This window comes from Tachyglossus aculeatus, chromosome 13, assembly GCF_015852505.1.
Source record: "Tachyglossus aculeatus isolate mTacAcu1 chromosome 13, mTacAcu1.pri, whole genome shotgun sequence".
Classification (NCBI taxonomy): domain Eukaryota; kingdom Metazoa; phylum Chordata; class Mammalia; order Monotremata; family Tachyglossidae; genus Tachyglossus; species Tachyglossus aculeatus.
The window spans coordinates 18,388,092-18,404,758 of NC_052078.1; the positions used below are offsets into that span (position 1 = coordinate 18,388,092).

Consider the following 16,667-nt stretch of genomic DNA (forward strand, 5'->3'; position numbering starts at 1 on the left):
TAATGTAAGATGAGCAGGGATTACAGGAACACATTATGGATTAACTACCCACTTTAACTTTACAGCATTAGTAGTAATACATTATTTGGTGAAAATGTGTCATGTGTAAATCTGCAGTACCAACAAACCGACGTAAACAAAATAGAAGGCAAATTTTTTAAGTGTAGACCATTTATCAGAAAACCCTAATTGTTGAGAAATGATTTTTTTGAAAGCCACTCTGCAATACTAACATAGACAAAAGACATATTAGCCATGTGTTGATATGTAAAATAAACTGCCCATAGGCCTATAAATTGAATCATTAATTTAGCCTCCGACTAGCTGTAGGATATTATGGTGATTGGTTTTATATTCATTCATTCAATCATATTTATTGAGCATTTGCCTTGCGCAAAACACTGTACTAAGTGCTAGAGAGAGTACAATACAACAACAGACACATTCCCTGTCCACAATGAGCTCACAATCTAGAGGGGGAGATAGCAATATACATAAATAAATTACAGATATATACATATGTGCTGTGGGGATGGGAAGGAGGATGAATGAAGGGAGCATGTTAGGGCGACCAGGGTGACGCAGAAGGGAGTGGGAGAAGAGAGGAGGGCTTAGTCAAGGAAGGCTTCTTGGAGGAGATGTGCCTTCAATAAAGCTTTGAAGTGTGAGAGAGCAATTAACTGTCTGATAAGAGGAGGGAGGATGCGGGAGAGAGGTCAGTGGCGAGATAGACGAGATCGAGGTTCAGTGAGAGTGTAAAGAGCACATACTATCTTTGCTTAAAAGTATCAGAATTAATCAAACTGCATGCATAAAATGCACGAGAATACAAAGGCAAGAGTTTAGAAAATGGAATACTGTGGAAAAAGTTTATTAGTCTGTACAAGTTTTGATAAACCATTGGTTGCTTGCTACAATAAACCCAAGATATTACAACAGTATTTTCCCCATACATATGAAGAGTCCTGAATAGGTCTTTCCGCAAGTCACCTTAGTGTGTGTCTCTCCAATCCCTCAAAACAAGGAAATAGAATTCCAAATATCACCTAGCCATATAAAGTAACTATATAATAGAGATTTTCATAACAACAAACTAGCTACAGTTGATATACTCACACTGCCAACATTTATAAAAGAAGTGTTGGCCTTAAAATGTGGTACGTATGTTTCACAATAAGAACAAGCTATTCATACCCTTCTAGAACCAAAATCAAATAAAACCATAGTATCACTCTGTCAGATGCTGCAGTATGAAAACTGCTGTGTCAAAGTGCTTTGCATCTACGGTAGAAACCACAGGATTAAAACTCCAGTTAGGTAACTGAGTTATTGACTGAGGTGGATTAAAAAACAATGTAAGTCCCAATTATGTTCGACTTCCCGGTGCTAATTTAGAAGCATCATCAGAACAAACACAGTTGATAAGGTGGAGGTCATACTATGTAGGAATCAATTTTGCTTAGTATTAAGAAAAAAAAATCGGTAACAGCCAGCTTCCTGTAAAAGCTGAGTGATCATGCTATTTCTGTAATACTTGCAAATAAATTTACCAGGAAGAGCTCTGTTGCACTTATAGCTCCCAGAATTCTGAGTTGTGCACGTGAAGCAATCCAATAATCGGACGAAAAAGCATTTAACTATACAAAAGGAGACCAAGAGCAGAGAGTGTAGCAATGTATATTTGCTAGGTGTTTTTAAAAATTACATGATGGATGGATGACATAAAACTGAGTGCACTTATTAATGCAAATCAATTTTATGCTACATAAAAACCCAAAATTGCAAACTGTGCATGCTTACTATAACATTTTACCAGGGAGAGCTGATGAGTGGGGTTTTTTTGTACAAGTGTTCATTGCCATGATACAAAACAAATCTGTGCAAACTGCAAGGTCCCTAAAATAGCAGTTAATGAGTTTATATACAGAAAGGTGTCTGATTAAATATGCAAGAGACAGCACTTCCCCGGGTTTATAACACAGAACAATATCCACCACAGGCTCCTCCACCATGGCCTTCTTCCCCATGCAATAGGTTCACCCCTCGGTTCTGGTTTTCACTTTCCCAGAGCCCGGGGGTCTGAATGATCTTTTCAACGAGTTCTTCAAAGGCACACTGTACTCCATCACAGGTTTTTGCACTTGCCTCTGAAATCCACGAGAGAAATATTATTTTTTTTTCCTCGCTTCTCTTCAAACAGTGTTAAGGTTAAAAACACTAAGAGGAAAATAATCTGGTTAAAATGTTACAATCTGATTGTTCTCTGGCCATATCTGATTCAAATAAATTGTGGCTTTACTTACCAGGTTTTTGAGTGGTATTCCTCATTGTTTTCAGACTGGAGGCCCTCAGGTATTGAGCCTAGCATCCTAAATTGCAACATGCACATACAGGCATGCTTGACAGGCTTGGGAAAATTCAAGAAGGCTACAGGGCTAAATTCCTGGGCAAAAATGTAAGTATCTTAATGCAGGCTCATCAGGAAACCATGCTCTAACAGATGGTTCTTATTCAATAGTCACCTTACTCTACATATACAGGAGACCAAGAGCAAAATAAGCAGTCAAAATTCAAAAGTGCTGATCAACTTTCATGCAACGCAAACATCTGAGGTTAAAGATGGGGGTGAGGAGGGAATTCAGTTCACAGGCATTCTACCCCATTGGTAGCTTCAGGTGGGGCACCAAAAGCTTCAGGGCCAGAAGCCCTAATAAATATCAACAATACCACTGGCCTGTGCCCTAGGGTCCCAGAGGGCTTTGGGGACTCTTAAAACCATTTATTCTGCTGGTCCAGAGCCATCCTTGGGTGGCCAATAGTTTCTGAAAGCTGTGCTCTAACCATCCCTACCTCCCTCCTCCATTTCAGAAGGTTCAAGATGGTCCTGAAGAGGCCAGAGGGTAATGGGAGCCCTTGGTTCAAGATATTTACAAGCTCACTGTAACCTCTGGAGAGATGAAGATGGAGGATGATCCACGAACCATGTGAACGCCCAGCATAAGCTCTTCCTCACAGACAAAATGAGACCCCTGGGTTCAGGACAGGGCTGGCCCAAAACCCTAAAGTGACCAACCCAACCTACAGAAGGCACCAATCCCACCCCTCAAACAATTCACTGAGCTGAAAGTCTGGTAAAAAAATAGAATTAAATTAAGTGAAAAAATGGGAGGGGTAGGATTTTGGTGAGGAATGAATTGATAATCTAACACTCCTCTATTATTGCCTTATTGACAGTCCCCCTCTGTGGCTTAAGTCTGATAATTGCTAAAAACTGTTTAATGTTGTAATATCTACTGTCCTTTTCATTGAAAGAAGTTTAAAGCATTCAGGCTTGATAAAGACACACAAAAGAGCTTGATCAATGATAACATTTGCAGGGATACAGAAGATAAGATTTCTCGTGCCTTTCACGGTTTGTCTCCCTTAACCATGAATATCCCTGAAATACGAATCATTTGGGTTCTGCTGGGTGAGACTGTCTAAAAATCCCCAAAAATGTCACTAATAGCTCGAACTGAGACTTTTTCATTTTCCAACCCAATGCTCTTTTCCTCTAAGTTACACTTCCCCTGAAAGTTATGCTGATTTAATATCCATCATTTCAGGAGAAACTGTTATGAGAACACCCACACATACGTACCTATAAACAACATGGAATGCTTCCGTGCAAATTTTAGACCTTCGTTTCTATCAACTTCCCGATTTTCCTGAAAGAAAAACTTATTTATTAGTAAAAACTTTTGAAGCATAAAGATGAACTGTAGTAATGTTGATGCCTTCTTACCTTATCAATTTTGTTTCCAACAAGCATTTTCACTATGTCATTCCTTGTGCAGTATGTTTCCAATTCGTTTAACCAATTATCCAATTTAACAAAAGTGTCTCTTCTCGTAACATCATAAACTGAAACAGAAGGTTTACTAGTTATTTTTAATTTAATTTGACAATAAAGTGCTAATCCAACGTGTACCACATTTTTCGCTACATCAAAAAGTCTTTTTTTTTAAATATTACTAATGCCCACTGTGTCCTTTTAGATGTAAATCTATAAAACAGTTCACTTCAGGTACAGCTTTAGAACAAACACTGTGGCCTAATGGAAAGTACCTGGAGTCAGAAGACTTGGGATCTAAGCCTGAATCTGCCAAATGCTTACTGTGTAACCTTAGGCAAGTAACTTCTCTGTACCTCAGTTTCCTCATCTGCAAAATAGGGATTAAATATACCTGTTCTCCCTCCTACGTTGACTGTAAACCCCATGTGGGACAAGGACTGTTGCCAACGTGATTAGCTTGAATCTACCTCAGTGCTTAGAACAGTGCTTGACACATAGTAAGCACTTAAATGCCATCATTATTTAATTATATTATATAAAGCCAGTGCTTATAACAATGCTCCAGTGCTTAGAACAGTATTTGGCACATAGTAAGTGCTCAACAAATACCATCATTATTATAAACACAGTCCCAAGTCTGTTTGGTAATGGCAGTGTAGGATTTGGGAATTTGTAAACTGTTTAATTCACCATCCTGAGGATTAGGATGACATCAAGGGTGATTAATAGTTATATTTAAGTTATTAGGTATGTCAGGCGTAGTTAATGCCTCACCACCATAATGAGGGACTGCTAAAGCAGGTGTTCTCCCAATGAGGGAATACTAAAGCAGGTGTTCTCCCAACTTGACCCCAGCAGTCCCTAAGCAAAGGTTTCTGGTGGTGTTTATCACCTTCTCACTTTTGAAATATAGTATTTAGGTCAACTAGGATGAGATTAAAAGGCTGTAGAAGAACAGATAGTCTTAAAGGTAGCATTTAGGAAATTTTAACATGAAGATAGTCAAAAAACAGAAAGCCTGATCCATGGGGGTCCGTATGCGACCCTCTCATTTCATACACCTGGATGAAGTTCTAGGAAATATAATAATAATAATAATGGCATTTATTAAGCGCTTACTATGTGCAAAGCACTGTTCTAAGCACTGTTCTAAGAGCTGAGCACTGTTCTAAGTATTCTTAAGGGGAGCCACTGAATAACAACAACAACAATAATAGTAACAACAGCAATTGTGATATTAGTTAAGTGCTTAATCTGTTCTGAGCATAGACCATATGGGGCTCAAAGTCTAATCAGGAAGGAGACCAAGTAAAGAATTTGCAGATGAGGGAACTGAGGCACAGAGACATTAAGTGACTTGCCCAAAGTTACACAGCAGACAAGTGGCGCGGCTGGGATTAGAACCTAGGCCCTCTGACTCATTTATTCATTCAATCGTATTTATGTTGCCAACTTGTGCTTCCCAAGTGCTTAGTACAGTGCTCTGCACAGTAAGCGCTCAATAAATACGATTGATTGATTGATTGATTGATTGCTCCCAGGACTCCCAGGCCTGTGACTTCTCTTCCACTGGGCCACACTGCTTCCCTTATTTGAAGTATTTCCTCTTGGCAGCCAGCAAGTCTACTACTGTAATAGACACTTCACTTCTCAAACAAAATCAGGGACTTGACTGAAGTGTACTGCAAAGGAAGTTAGTCACAAAGGGTAGTCTATTATACAAAATGTTCAGAAGATTGTGGAAACTACAGACAAGAGATCCTTAAAGAAACACAGCTTCTCTCAACTGTCTGGAATGGCTTACAAGTGGCCTTATTTTCCCCGATTAGAGCATAATCTTCTTAAGGGACCTTTCTGCCTCAAATGAAGTGTTCTGCTGAACTGGAATGGTCACTGTCAAACATTAAATAAATAACATTAAATAATAAAACAAAAATTAAATAACATTAAATAGTCTTCTCTAGATTTTGAGCCCGCTGTTGGGTAGGGACTGTCTCTATGTGTTGCCGACTTGTACTTCCCAAGCGCTTAGTACAGTGCTCTGCACACAGTAAGCGCTCAATAAATACGATTGATTGATTGATTTTTTAAAAAATCTCTGCAGAGGACAGAGGTCTCTAGGGTCTAAAAATGAGAACCTGATAAGTTTTTGCTCTATTTCCTTAGCCTAAATCTTTGTCAGCTCATGGCATAAGTAACTCACCACTATTTCTACATATGAGTCTTAAAAGTTGGAGGATTAAAACAGAAATCTTAGGTCTCATTTTTTGTGTAACATTTGGTACTTTTCTTGTTTGGGTGACGAAAAGAGAATAGAATAGAGCTTCAAGTGGCATAATGGAGTAATAAAATATCCAATACCATAGACAGATTCCCAGCCGTTTACCACATACACCAAAAGACTTTCTAATACTATATTAGAAAGAGAACAATCTAGTCCCATAAGCAGGAAAATATTTTCCGCTGTGGTCCTAGGTTGCTCAGCTTCCCCACTGTGTCTTTTCACAGCTTAGGTAAATAACACCGAAAGAGAGACTTTCTGTTGGACATGGATCTTTGTGAATGCAAGCACCACCAAGGGAAAAGTGTTACTAAGAGGGTCACAGAGGAATGAACAGTAATCATAAGAAAATTAATCCAGCGTGCTGCATGCTCTCCAGCCTAGGCAAGACCAGCACTAAGACTAGGTGGAATTTTGGGTTCCAGCAGGCTCAGGCTGTAACTAATTCCATATTACGGCAAATCTCATAGCAGGATCCGAAGTTATTAATAATCAATGGTATTTACTGAGCAGACATTCCCTGCCCACAATGAGCTTAGATGGCATGAGTAAGCTCATCCTCTAGACTGTAAGCTCTTTTTGGGCAGGGAGCGTGCCTGCTAATTGTACTGTACTCTCCCAAATGCTTAATACAGTGCTCTGAGCATAGTAAATACTCAATAAATACAATTGTTTGATTGGATAAACACTAACGCTGGCCCTGGAAAAGCGAGAAATATATAGTATTTGTAAAAACTTGTTTGAGCGATGTTCTGGAAAGGGTAATTCCAATCACCTATTCTACATCAATGCATTGTTGAAGAGCACGCTAAAGGAAAAGCTTACCTAGTATAACACCTTGGGCACCTCTGTAATAGCTTGGTGTCAGTGTTCTGAACCGCTCTTGACCCGCTGTGTCCTAAAAGTGACAGTCAGAACTGATTGTAAGTCTTATGCAATAAATCTTTTCATCATCTTTCAACTACTGATTTAAAATAAATCTTGATTTAAAGGCTGGAAGATCCCCAAATAGTATTATTTTGGAATGTAGGTCCAACAGCACAGCAACCCAGATACCAAGATTTAAAGTACAACTGCTCAAGAGCAGAGAAGTCACTGATGGCAAAGATACTTGGGGTCCTTCTGCTAACCCACAACAGATGTCCGCGATGTAAAATGTAATGAAATGACAACATACACTGCATATGATTACATACTGCACGTTCTGCAGAAGCCCCCAGAACCCAGACAATTTCATCTGGGCTACCCTAGGGTAAAGGCGAAGCTTAACTCATTCCACGATGGCAGGCAGAAACCTGAGGCACCTTTAACTGCCTGGCCTCTCTCAAAACACCAGGCAGTGAGCGAGGGGTGGGCAAAGAGAGACATTCAAAACCACGGTGAGTGGAGGGTGAGACTCCAGATCACCCTGCAGTCCAATATGTAGGAGGGGAACCCCACAAGTCCCCAGGTCGGCCAGGGGCCACGTATGTCAGCTGTGAACTTAAGAAAGTAAAACTGACTCTCAGTCTTCAAGACCACAATAATTTTGGCATGTACACCAACACAGTACGTATGGCAGTGCAGAAACCATTTAGCAAACTTCTGTTTACCTCCACGAATTAGGGGACCCACAGACAGAATTGTTGAGATTTTTGTTTTTACATAATTATGGTTCTTGTTACGCACTTTATGTTTACCATGCTAAACACTGTGATAAGATACAAGACAATCAGATTGGACACAATCCCTGTCCCACATGGGTTCACAGTCTAAATAGGAGGGAGTAAGATTTAATCCCTGTTCTACAGATGAGGAAACAGACACAGAGAAGTTACTGGCCCAAGGTCATACAGTAGACATGTGGCAGAGCCAGGATTAGAAACCAGGTCCTCTGACTCCCAGGACGAGGTTCCGTTCACCAGGCCATGCTGTTTCCCCTAGGCAGAAAAAAGGTAATTCTTTGCTCATAATCTGAATATGACGAGCCATTATTTTGAAGTATCTTGGAAAACAAATTTAAACCTAAACCAACCACCCACCAGAGGTTTTGCAGCTTTGGGAGAAAAAAGCTCCAGGAGAGGAAGGAGAATGATGCTGGAAAAGGGAACGACAATAAATGCATACGTGAGTCTTCTAGTCTGAGTCAGTTCGTTAGGTTTTCAATTTATGATATTCTCTGTCCTTTGGTTTTTCTTTTTTGGTCCCTCCCCTAACCACCCTGGGGAATTTTGAGGATGGAGAGTGTTGCTGGAATGAAAATTTCAGTTTGTGAGACACATGATTGGGAGTATTCATTCCAGCAGCCAAAAGGAGAGCAGATGGAAAGGCATCAGCATCTGGTGCATGATGGATTGAGACAATTCCCTGAAAAGAGTAACTGGCAACTGAACTAGCGATAAATAAAAACTGCTTATATGGTTACGTTCCTTGGAATGATTTTAAGAACCAAGTAGCTTCAGCTGAACAGGTGCTACTTCACTTCTACATAGAGTTCAGGGAGCAAGGTTGACTGCCAAATGGAGTGTCCTCAACTGAATCCCTACACCTCACTGTTAGCTGCACGGCAGTTAGAGGATACAGTTCATTCCTGATAGAAAAGTGATTCACAAACTTAATTTGGGAAAGCAGAATGCTATGATCCTTATGGACAGTCTTAGGCCTATCCCAGAATGTCTGCAGGCTGAGAACTTAATGTAACATGTTGCCACATAAATTGAAACTTGGAAGGGAGAGAAGGGGCAGGTCAAAGATCAATTCCCTTCCCGAAGATGGGGCTGATTGGAAGAGGAACAATGACTTCTTGGAGGTGGGCTGGGTTTTAACAATGGTCTCCTTACCCAATTTGATGAAGTTCTCAACTGGAATTGGTGAACACTTGTGGCCCTCTGTCTTAAACTAGACATTACGAGATACAACTTGGCCTAACTGGAAAGAGCATGGGCGTAGGAGTCAGAGGCCCTGGACTTTAATCCCTACTTCACCGCTTGTCTGCTGTGTGATCAAAGCCACTTAACTTCTCTCTTCCTGTTTCCTCATCTATAAAATGGGGGGATTAAGACTGTGAGCCCCATGTGGACGTGGGCTGTGTCCAACCTGATTAGCTTATATCTACTTCAGCACTTAGAAAAGTGCCTGGCACATAGTAAGCACTTAACTACCATTTAAAAAACAAACAAAAAAACAAAAAAAACACTTAGGCCACATATGCCTGTCCTATGCTTTATCCTAAATAGGGAACAGAATTTTTCAATTGAGTACCTCTACAGAATGAGTTTAGTGCAGATGGAAACAATTGATATGGTCTTTAAATTTTGTCAACTTTAAAAAAAAGGCAATTGTACTTTCCAAGCACTTGGTACAGTGCTCTGCACACACTAAGCCCTCAGTAAATACGACTGAATAAAACCAAACTAAAAATATGAAGGATGAAGTTGAAGTGCCAATCAAGAAAGAAAAGAAAACAAATCAACATTCTCCTATAACCATAAGTGGCAGTGGGCTTCAAAAGTCAATCCAATATCCTGTTCAGTTATTAAAGGGCATCCTTTTGAGGTTAAAATGGGTGTTATGCAAGGTTGGTTCATTGCTCCAACACTGTTTGACATTACATCAGACCATCAATAAACTCCCAAAGTAGAATTACATTACCCAAAGAGATAATAATCTGTTCAATCTCAGTTAACTTTAACCTAAAACTAGGACCAACTAAGTCTCAATCACTGAACTTCAAACACTGATGCATACTTCCCCCAAAACTCTAGATTATTGTTGCCATCTTTACTGTAGTTTATGAAAAAAGGGACCGTCTCAAGTGCCAAAATGACTAGGGAACTTCATCAAAATGCTCTTAATGAGCATATTAAAACCCTAATAATTCCAATTCAAAGGCAGTTATTACAGGATGAGCATTATTTCCCATGTCTAGGAAGCTTTTTCAAAGCACGCAGGCATTCAAGAAGAAACTCAACCTTTCCGCAAGAGTCCAGGAGCAATTTGTGGCCATCAAAAGAAGTTTCAGAAATCAGCTCATTTCCCCTCAGAAGGATACAACATATAATCTGAGAAGTAACAGTGAGCTCTCTCCTCCTGGAAAGCCTTCTGAAAGACGCAATGAATGTGACTGTACCACGTCATCAAATGTTCAATTAGCACTCCTTATTTAACTGGGGACATGGAGATACAAACTGTTTTAGGCAATCCCAGATTTGCACCATCCATGTAAAGCTGAGACGGGTTCACTAGGAGTGAGGGAGCCAAAGTCGAATCTCCCCCATCACTGCAGGTTTGGGGGAGGAAAGAAGTTTGAGAGTTTTAGGACTGTCTTCAGCAGGATTACAGCTGTCTTCTGCTAGACGGAGGCAAGCTTCAGAGCTCTCCAATACGGCTCTTGCAACCTCACCACATTTTGGGGGGTTTGGGGAGTTCTTACAGTCCACAAACTCTTCCAGTCCTCCCTCCAGACCCTAACATCTTGAAAGTTCAATCACAGACTCCTTGCCTGACTTAATTCTCAGAACCACATGCCAGAGAACCCGCCCACATGCAGCAGGCTACCATACTATGACTTGGAGACTTAATTATACTAGCATCTTCTCATCTTAATCCTTTGGAAACCTAGAGTCTTAATGACCAACTGAAAATGAAATATAACTCTTACCTCACTTCCTTTAGACCCTAAATGAGAATTCAAGTAGCTTTAGATTCTAAAAAGAATTTGGCAAATATTATGTAACCTCAATCTCAAGGGAGCTAAGCACCATTTGTTTCACAGTTCTATCAAGAGAATAACAAAAACCCACTACATCCAATTCTCCTGTAACACAGGGGTGGATTCTTGCCACACTCTGTGTTAAGTAAAACTCATGTTATAATACCCATGTAAAATGTCACACGTATTTCATCGGACTCCTACTCACACTATAAAAATCATTATTACTGACTGAATGGCTGCTGTGTCAAGACGCTGTACTAAGCACTGAAGAGTAAACGTGAATTACTAGACATGATCCCCGCCTTCAAGGAGATGATAATCTAGTGAGACAGAGACCACAATAAATTACATATACAAGTATAAAATAAATACAGAACAGAGTACAAAAATATGTATTCCTTGGGGTGGAGGAATGGGGAGACTGAGTGTCCTAGTTCTTTGATGGTGCAGAGTGCTGAAATTGCAGTTGGGGTATCTAAGGTGGGGAGACCTTGTAGAGGAGATGTGATTTCAGAAGGGTTTTGACGATGGGGTGGGCAGCTGCCTGTTGGATATGGAAGGAGACGGAGTTCCCGGCAGGAGGGATATAATAAAAAAAACGAGGTCAGTAATGACAGATGAGACTCAGGCACAGTGAGAATGGAAGAAAGGTGTAATCTGGGGTGATGTGGGGAAAAGAGTGGATAAATCAGAGGGAAAGAGCTGATTGAGTACCATAAAGCCAATGAGTAGGAGTTTCTGCTTGATGTACAGAGGAATGTGCAACTTACTAGAGATTTTTGAGGAGTGGGGACATGAGTGTACAACATCATTTGAGGAAAAAAAATGAATCAGGTGGACTAGCAAAAGGAAAGACTGGAGGCAGGGGGATCAACGAGGAAGATGAGGTAGTAGCCAAGTCGGGAGATGACAACTGCCTGGCCTAGTGTGGTGGCCGTGTGGATGGAAAAGCAGGAGCAGATTCTGGAAATGATGTGGAGGAAGAACTAATAGGCTAAAAATATGGAAGTTGAAAGAAAGGGAGAAATGAAGCATAATGGCAGGGTTACAGGCTTGAGAGATGGGGAGGATGGTGACTGTGTTATCCGTGAATTTTTGCACAAGTGTATACGAATAATGGTACTTGTTAAGCACTTAATATGTGCCAAGTACTGTTCTAAGCATGGGGGTAGATATAAGTTAATTAGGTTGGATACAGTCCCTGTCCCACACACGGTTCACACTCTTAATCCCCATTTTACAGATGAGGTAACTGAGGCCCAGAGAAGTGAAGTGACTTGTCCAAGGTCACACAGCTGACACGTGGCAGGGCTGGGATTAAAACCCATGACCTTCTGACTCACAAGCCCGAATAGGTTCATGCCGAAGTTTCTCATTTTCTTCAAAAGCATCCTAACCAAAATTCGTAACAACAGTAAGCGCTCAATAAATACCATTACTAATGAGTCAATGCACTCAAATGAGCACTTGGCAAAGTTTGGACAAAATACACATACTTTGTATACAAAGAGTCTATAATTTAATGGAGGAGAGAACACACATTACAGCAGAAATGAGTACATGACTTTCTTCCTATACACAGATGTAAGAGTGCATGTATGTGCTATAAATGGTGACGATATACTAATCATGCATTGAGTGTACCTTAAAAGAAATATACATGACTGATCACTTTTTTTCCCTACGGGGCACACAAAGATTAGCCTTTGTTGTACTGATGAGTTTGCCAATTGCACTGCCTATAGCTTCTATTTTCTTGGCACTCTGCTTAAGGAGATCAAATTTTCCAACTGTTTCCTGCCCCACTGGTCTTTCTGGTGAAAGGACTCCCAACAATCAGCTGTGCTTGCCAAAGGGTTTGACACCGATCTTCACTCTGGAGGATACCATTTAATATGCAGTTGCTATGGAAAGCTGAAATGAAGGGCAGATAAGACGTACTATTCTTAGGAAAGATGTGTTGCAATATGAATTGCCTCAGTGTCAGTCAACTAACGGTGTTGGCGATCCTGTCTGGCTATTTGACTCAGGCGAAACTGGTGAAACTAACAGAGAAGCCAGATGTGCCTTTTGAAGTAGGCCCAGTTGAATATTGCCGCTGCTTTGAAGACACTTAAATTGGGGGCGAAGCTTGACGTCATCCTATTCTGTCAGTCTCCTAAAGGGCAGCCACATTTGGCCTTCTTGATTCAGTTCACCAGGTCTTTGTAAGATAATTTTAAGATACTACTACTGCCTAGATGGCAGAAAAATCCTAATATCTCTAATATATAGTTTACAAAAATGATACAATCAGTTTTATGTAAAGTGGTACATTTTAGTTCTCTTCCCAGTACTATATGCAACTGGTAAATGTTTAATTAAGTGGTAGCAATCAACACCACTCAATAATTGTTCATTTTCTTGAATGACAACTTGATTTTGTAGATTAAAAAATCTCCAATCATGTTTCGCAATGATAAACAAATGGAGATTTTTGCAGTTGATTCTTAATAGAGAAAAAATGTGTGAGGGCTGCTTGCTACTGCAGAATTACCACAACTTCATCACTCAACCTCTTGGAAAACACCCTGGGGTTTCCATTCCCTCTCACAGCAAAGAAGCAGCATGGCCTAGTGGAAAGTGTACAGGCTTGGGAATCAGAGGACCTGGGTTCTAATCCTGGCTCTGCCACTTGTCTGCTGTGTGCGACCTTTGGCAACCCCTTAACATCTGTATTTCAGTTCATTCATTCGTATTTATTGAGCGCTTACTGTGTGCAGAGCACTGTACTAAGTGCTTGGGAAGTACAAGTTGGCAACACATAGAGACGGTCCCTACCCAACAGCGGGCTCACAGTCTAGAAGGGGGAGACAGACAACAGAACAAAGCATATTAACAAAATAAAATAAATAGAATAGTAAATATGTACAGGTAAGATAGAGTAATAAATATGTAGAAACATATATACAGGTGCTGTGGGGAGGGGAAGGAGGTAAGGCGGGGGGGATGGGGAGGGGGAGGACCTGTGGGACATGGACTGTGTCCAACCTGATTACCTTTTATCCCAGTGCTTGGAATGGTGCCTGGCACATAGTAAGTCATCATCATCATCATCAATCGTATTTATTGAGCGCTTACTACGTGCAGAGCACTGTACTAAGCGCTTGGGAAGTCCAAATTTGCAACATATAGAGACAGTCCCTACCCAACAGTGGGCTCACAGTCTAAAAGGGGGAGACAGAGAACAAAACCAAACATACTAACAAAATAAAATAAATAGAATAGATATGTACAAGTAAAATAGAGTAATAAATATGTACAAACATATACACATATATACAGGTGCTGTGGGGAAGGGAAGGAGGTAAGAAGGGGGGATGGAGAGGGGGGCGAGGGGGAGAGGAAGGAAGGGGTTCAGTCTGGGAAGGCCTCCTGGAGGAGGTGAGTGCTTAACCGATACCATTAAAAAGAACTGGAGCCCCATTCTGATCTCTCCTGCAGCAGGGTGAGGTTGAACAACAGCATGAGAGCCAGCACTATCATTCAACCGCTATATTGGGGCCTATCCGGCTCTCGCCCGTGAGTTAGGTGAGGGCAAGTTGCCACACGCCTTCCGCACGTTCAAAATGCCAGGGCTGGGGTGACTCTGCCCTTTGGCATCTCAACAGTCTTGCCTGGGCACTGAAGAGCAGGAAACTGCTCCTTTAACCACAATATCTTGCAGCTCCCGTAGTATTTATTCTTGTCATTGGATGTGTTTTTCTGTCTAAAAAGCAGAAAATAAAACTGTTCCATTTTTCCTTTGCGCCCATCACCAGCCCTCCCATACCTACATTCTTTGACTGTGAGACCCTTGAGGAACAGAGACAGGAGAGGGCAGGGAAGAGGCACCCTAACGGGCCAGGTGGTTTGGGAATGGTGTTTTTGTGGTCCTGTGGGGTACAGACCACCACGGTGGCTTAGATTTGGGGGACAGGGGGAAAGAAAGGCAAAACTAGCTGTAGGTCTGGTCCCAGAAGGTGCCTGGGGAAGAGTATTTAAGCCTTAGATTTGTAGGTTTTAATCAATCAATCAATCGCATTTATTGAGCGCTCACTGTGTGCAGAGCACTGTACTAAGCGTTTGGGAAGTCCAAGCTAGCAACAAATAGAGACAGTCCCTACCCAACAGCGGGCTCACAGTCTAAAAGGGGGAGACAGAGAACAAAACCAGAATAACAAAATAAAATAAAAAGAATCAATATGTACAAGTAAAATAGAGTAATAAATATGTACAAACATATATACAACCACAATGAAACTCCAGCTACAGTAAGGGTCAGTTAAGTGTTTGCAATTATCTTTAGCATTTCTTTGATAACCCCTCTCTATTTGGAGGGTTTTACTAAAAAAAATTTTGAAATATTTCAAATCCAGATTAAGAATTAAGTTGACAGAGTGGGTACAGCGCAACTTCAGAAAGACTGTGGGGTCTGACTGAACAGTCAGACCATTCCAGAGGAATGGGCAAGAGATGAAATAAAAGAATAATAAGAATAATGGCATCTGTTAGGCACTTACTACGTGCAAAGCACTGTTCTATGCGCTGGGGGGCTACAAGGTGATCAGGTTGTCCCACGGGGGGGCTCACAGTCTTAATCCCCATTTTCCAGATGAGGGAACTGAGGCCCAGAGAAGTTAAGTGACTTGCCCAAAGTCACACAGCTGACAAGTGGCGGAGCCGGAATTAGAACCTATGACCTGACTCCCAAGCCCAGGCTCTTTCCACTGCGCCACGCTGCTTCTCTAATAATCACTCCCTGCTCTCCACCAGTGGACAGACAGACACCTCAAATCTCCCTTCTGCATTTACAGTAGGCCTAGGCCCAATATAACTTTTGGGCATTAGGAAGACAGAGCTGTCCAATCTAAGAGAGAACAGTTGCTAGTAATAGTGTGAAGACTATAGCTTGAGTCTGGGTGGGAAGCAGAAGGATTTTAGATGTTTCCGCATCCCTCCTGCGAATTATTGTTCATAAAACAACTCTCCAGGGTGAAGACAAGCAATACACCCAAGCAAAAAGGTTGTCCAAAGTCCTCTACTTCTGTTTTCAGCTATTCTTCAGGTCAATAAAATCTAGCTGCATAAAAAATAATGTCCTTGAGATAGTTTCAGGCTTTTCCCATACTAAAATCACACTTTTAAAGAAATGAGTATCTGTGATTAAATCAGCATCCTCCTTTTACAATACAATTGCGTTAGGCACCAAGAATATTTGAGCTGTGCACCTGTTAATTTACTTTAATCACAAAAAGTCTCTCATTCTTACCCATATTGCAAGTTTTGCCTTATTTCCATCAACTGAAATGGTTTTCACCTTGAAGTCAACACCTGAAAATGAAAGACAATTAAAATTTCCTATAGACAATGATCAATTTTAAGAAATTACATTAAATCTCCATAAAATGAATAAAAAGGAAACCTGAGCATGCTCTCTGCTTTAACTATTCATTTGCTTGAACAAAGCAACTTCTGGAAGACATTTCTCAAATGCTCATATCCTCAAATGATTAGGTCTTTGTTAGAGGGAATAAGCGGGTGCCTATTCTGTGTAGGGGACTGTCTGGGGAGCTTGGGATAAGACAGCAGCAGTAGAAGACATGATCAAAGAACTTATAATCAATAGGGAAGACATGTAGACGAGTTAAATAAAATAAAAAGTTTACAGTTATTGATCATATTATCAAAGCCAGGCAACTAAAAGTCACAAACGTTTTGGCTCACTCACCACCTGCACCGTCCTCAAAAGACAACAAAAAAAACCCCCAAAAACCAAACAACTCTCCCCTCCTCCCCTGAATTTGCTTCTTAGGGTCTTACCTGGGCCCTCAAAAACC

The 16,667-nt window shown here is 40.9% G+C and overlaps 1 protein-coding gene across 1 annotated transcript in view; it reads right to left on the reverse strand.

Annotated features, from left to right (window-relative positions):
• Window positions 1-853: 853 nt before the first annotated feature.
• Window positions 854-16,667, reverse strand: part of RAB18 (RAB18, member RAS oncogene family) — a 36,000-nt gene continuing 20,186 nt past the window's right edge. The window contains exons 3-7 of the mRNA XM_038755817.1: window positions 16,100-16,161; window positions 6,942-7,014; window positions 3,785-3,903; window positions 3,641-3,707; window positions 854-2,147 (exon numbers count right to left, since the gene is read on the reverse strand). Of these exons, the coding sequence (XP_038611745.1) occupies window positions 1,972-2,147; window positions 3,641-3,707; window positions 3,785-3,903; window positions 6,942-7,014; window positions 16,100-16,161 (497 nt within the window). The 3' untranslated portion in view covers window positions 854-1,971. The remainder of the gene's footprint in view (window positions 2,148-3,640; window positions 3,708-3,784; window positions 3,904-6,941; window positions 7,015-16,099; window positions 16,162-16,667) is intronic.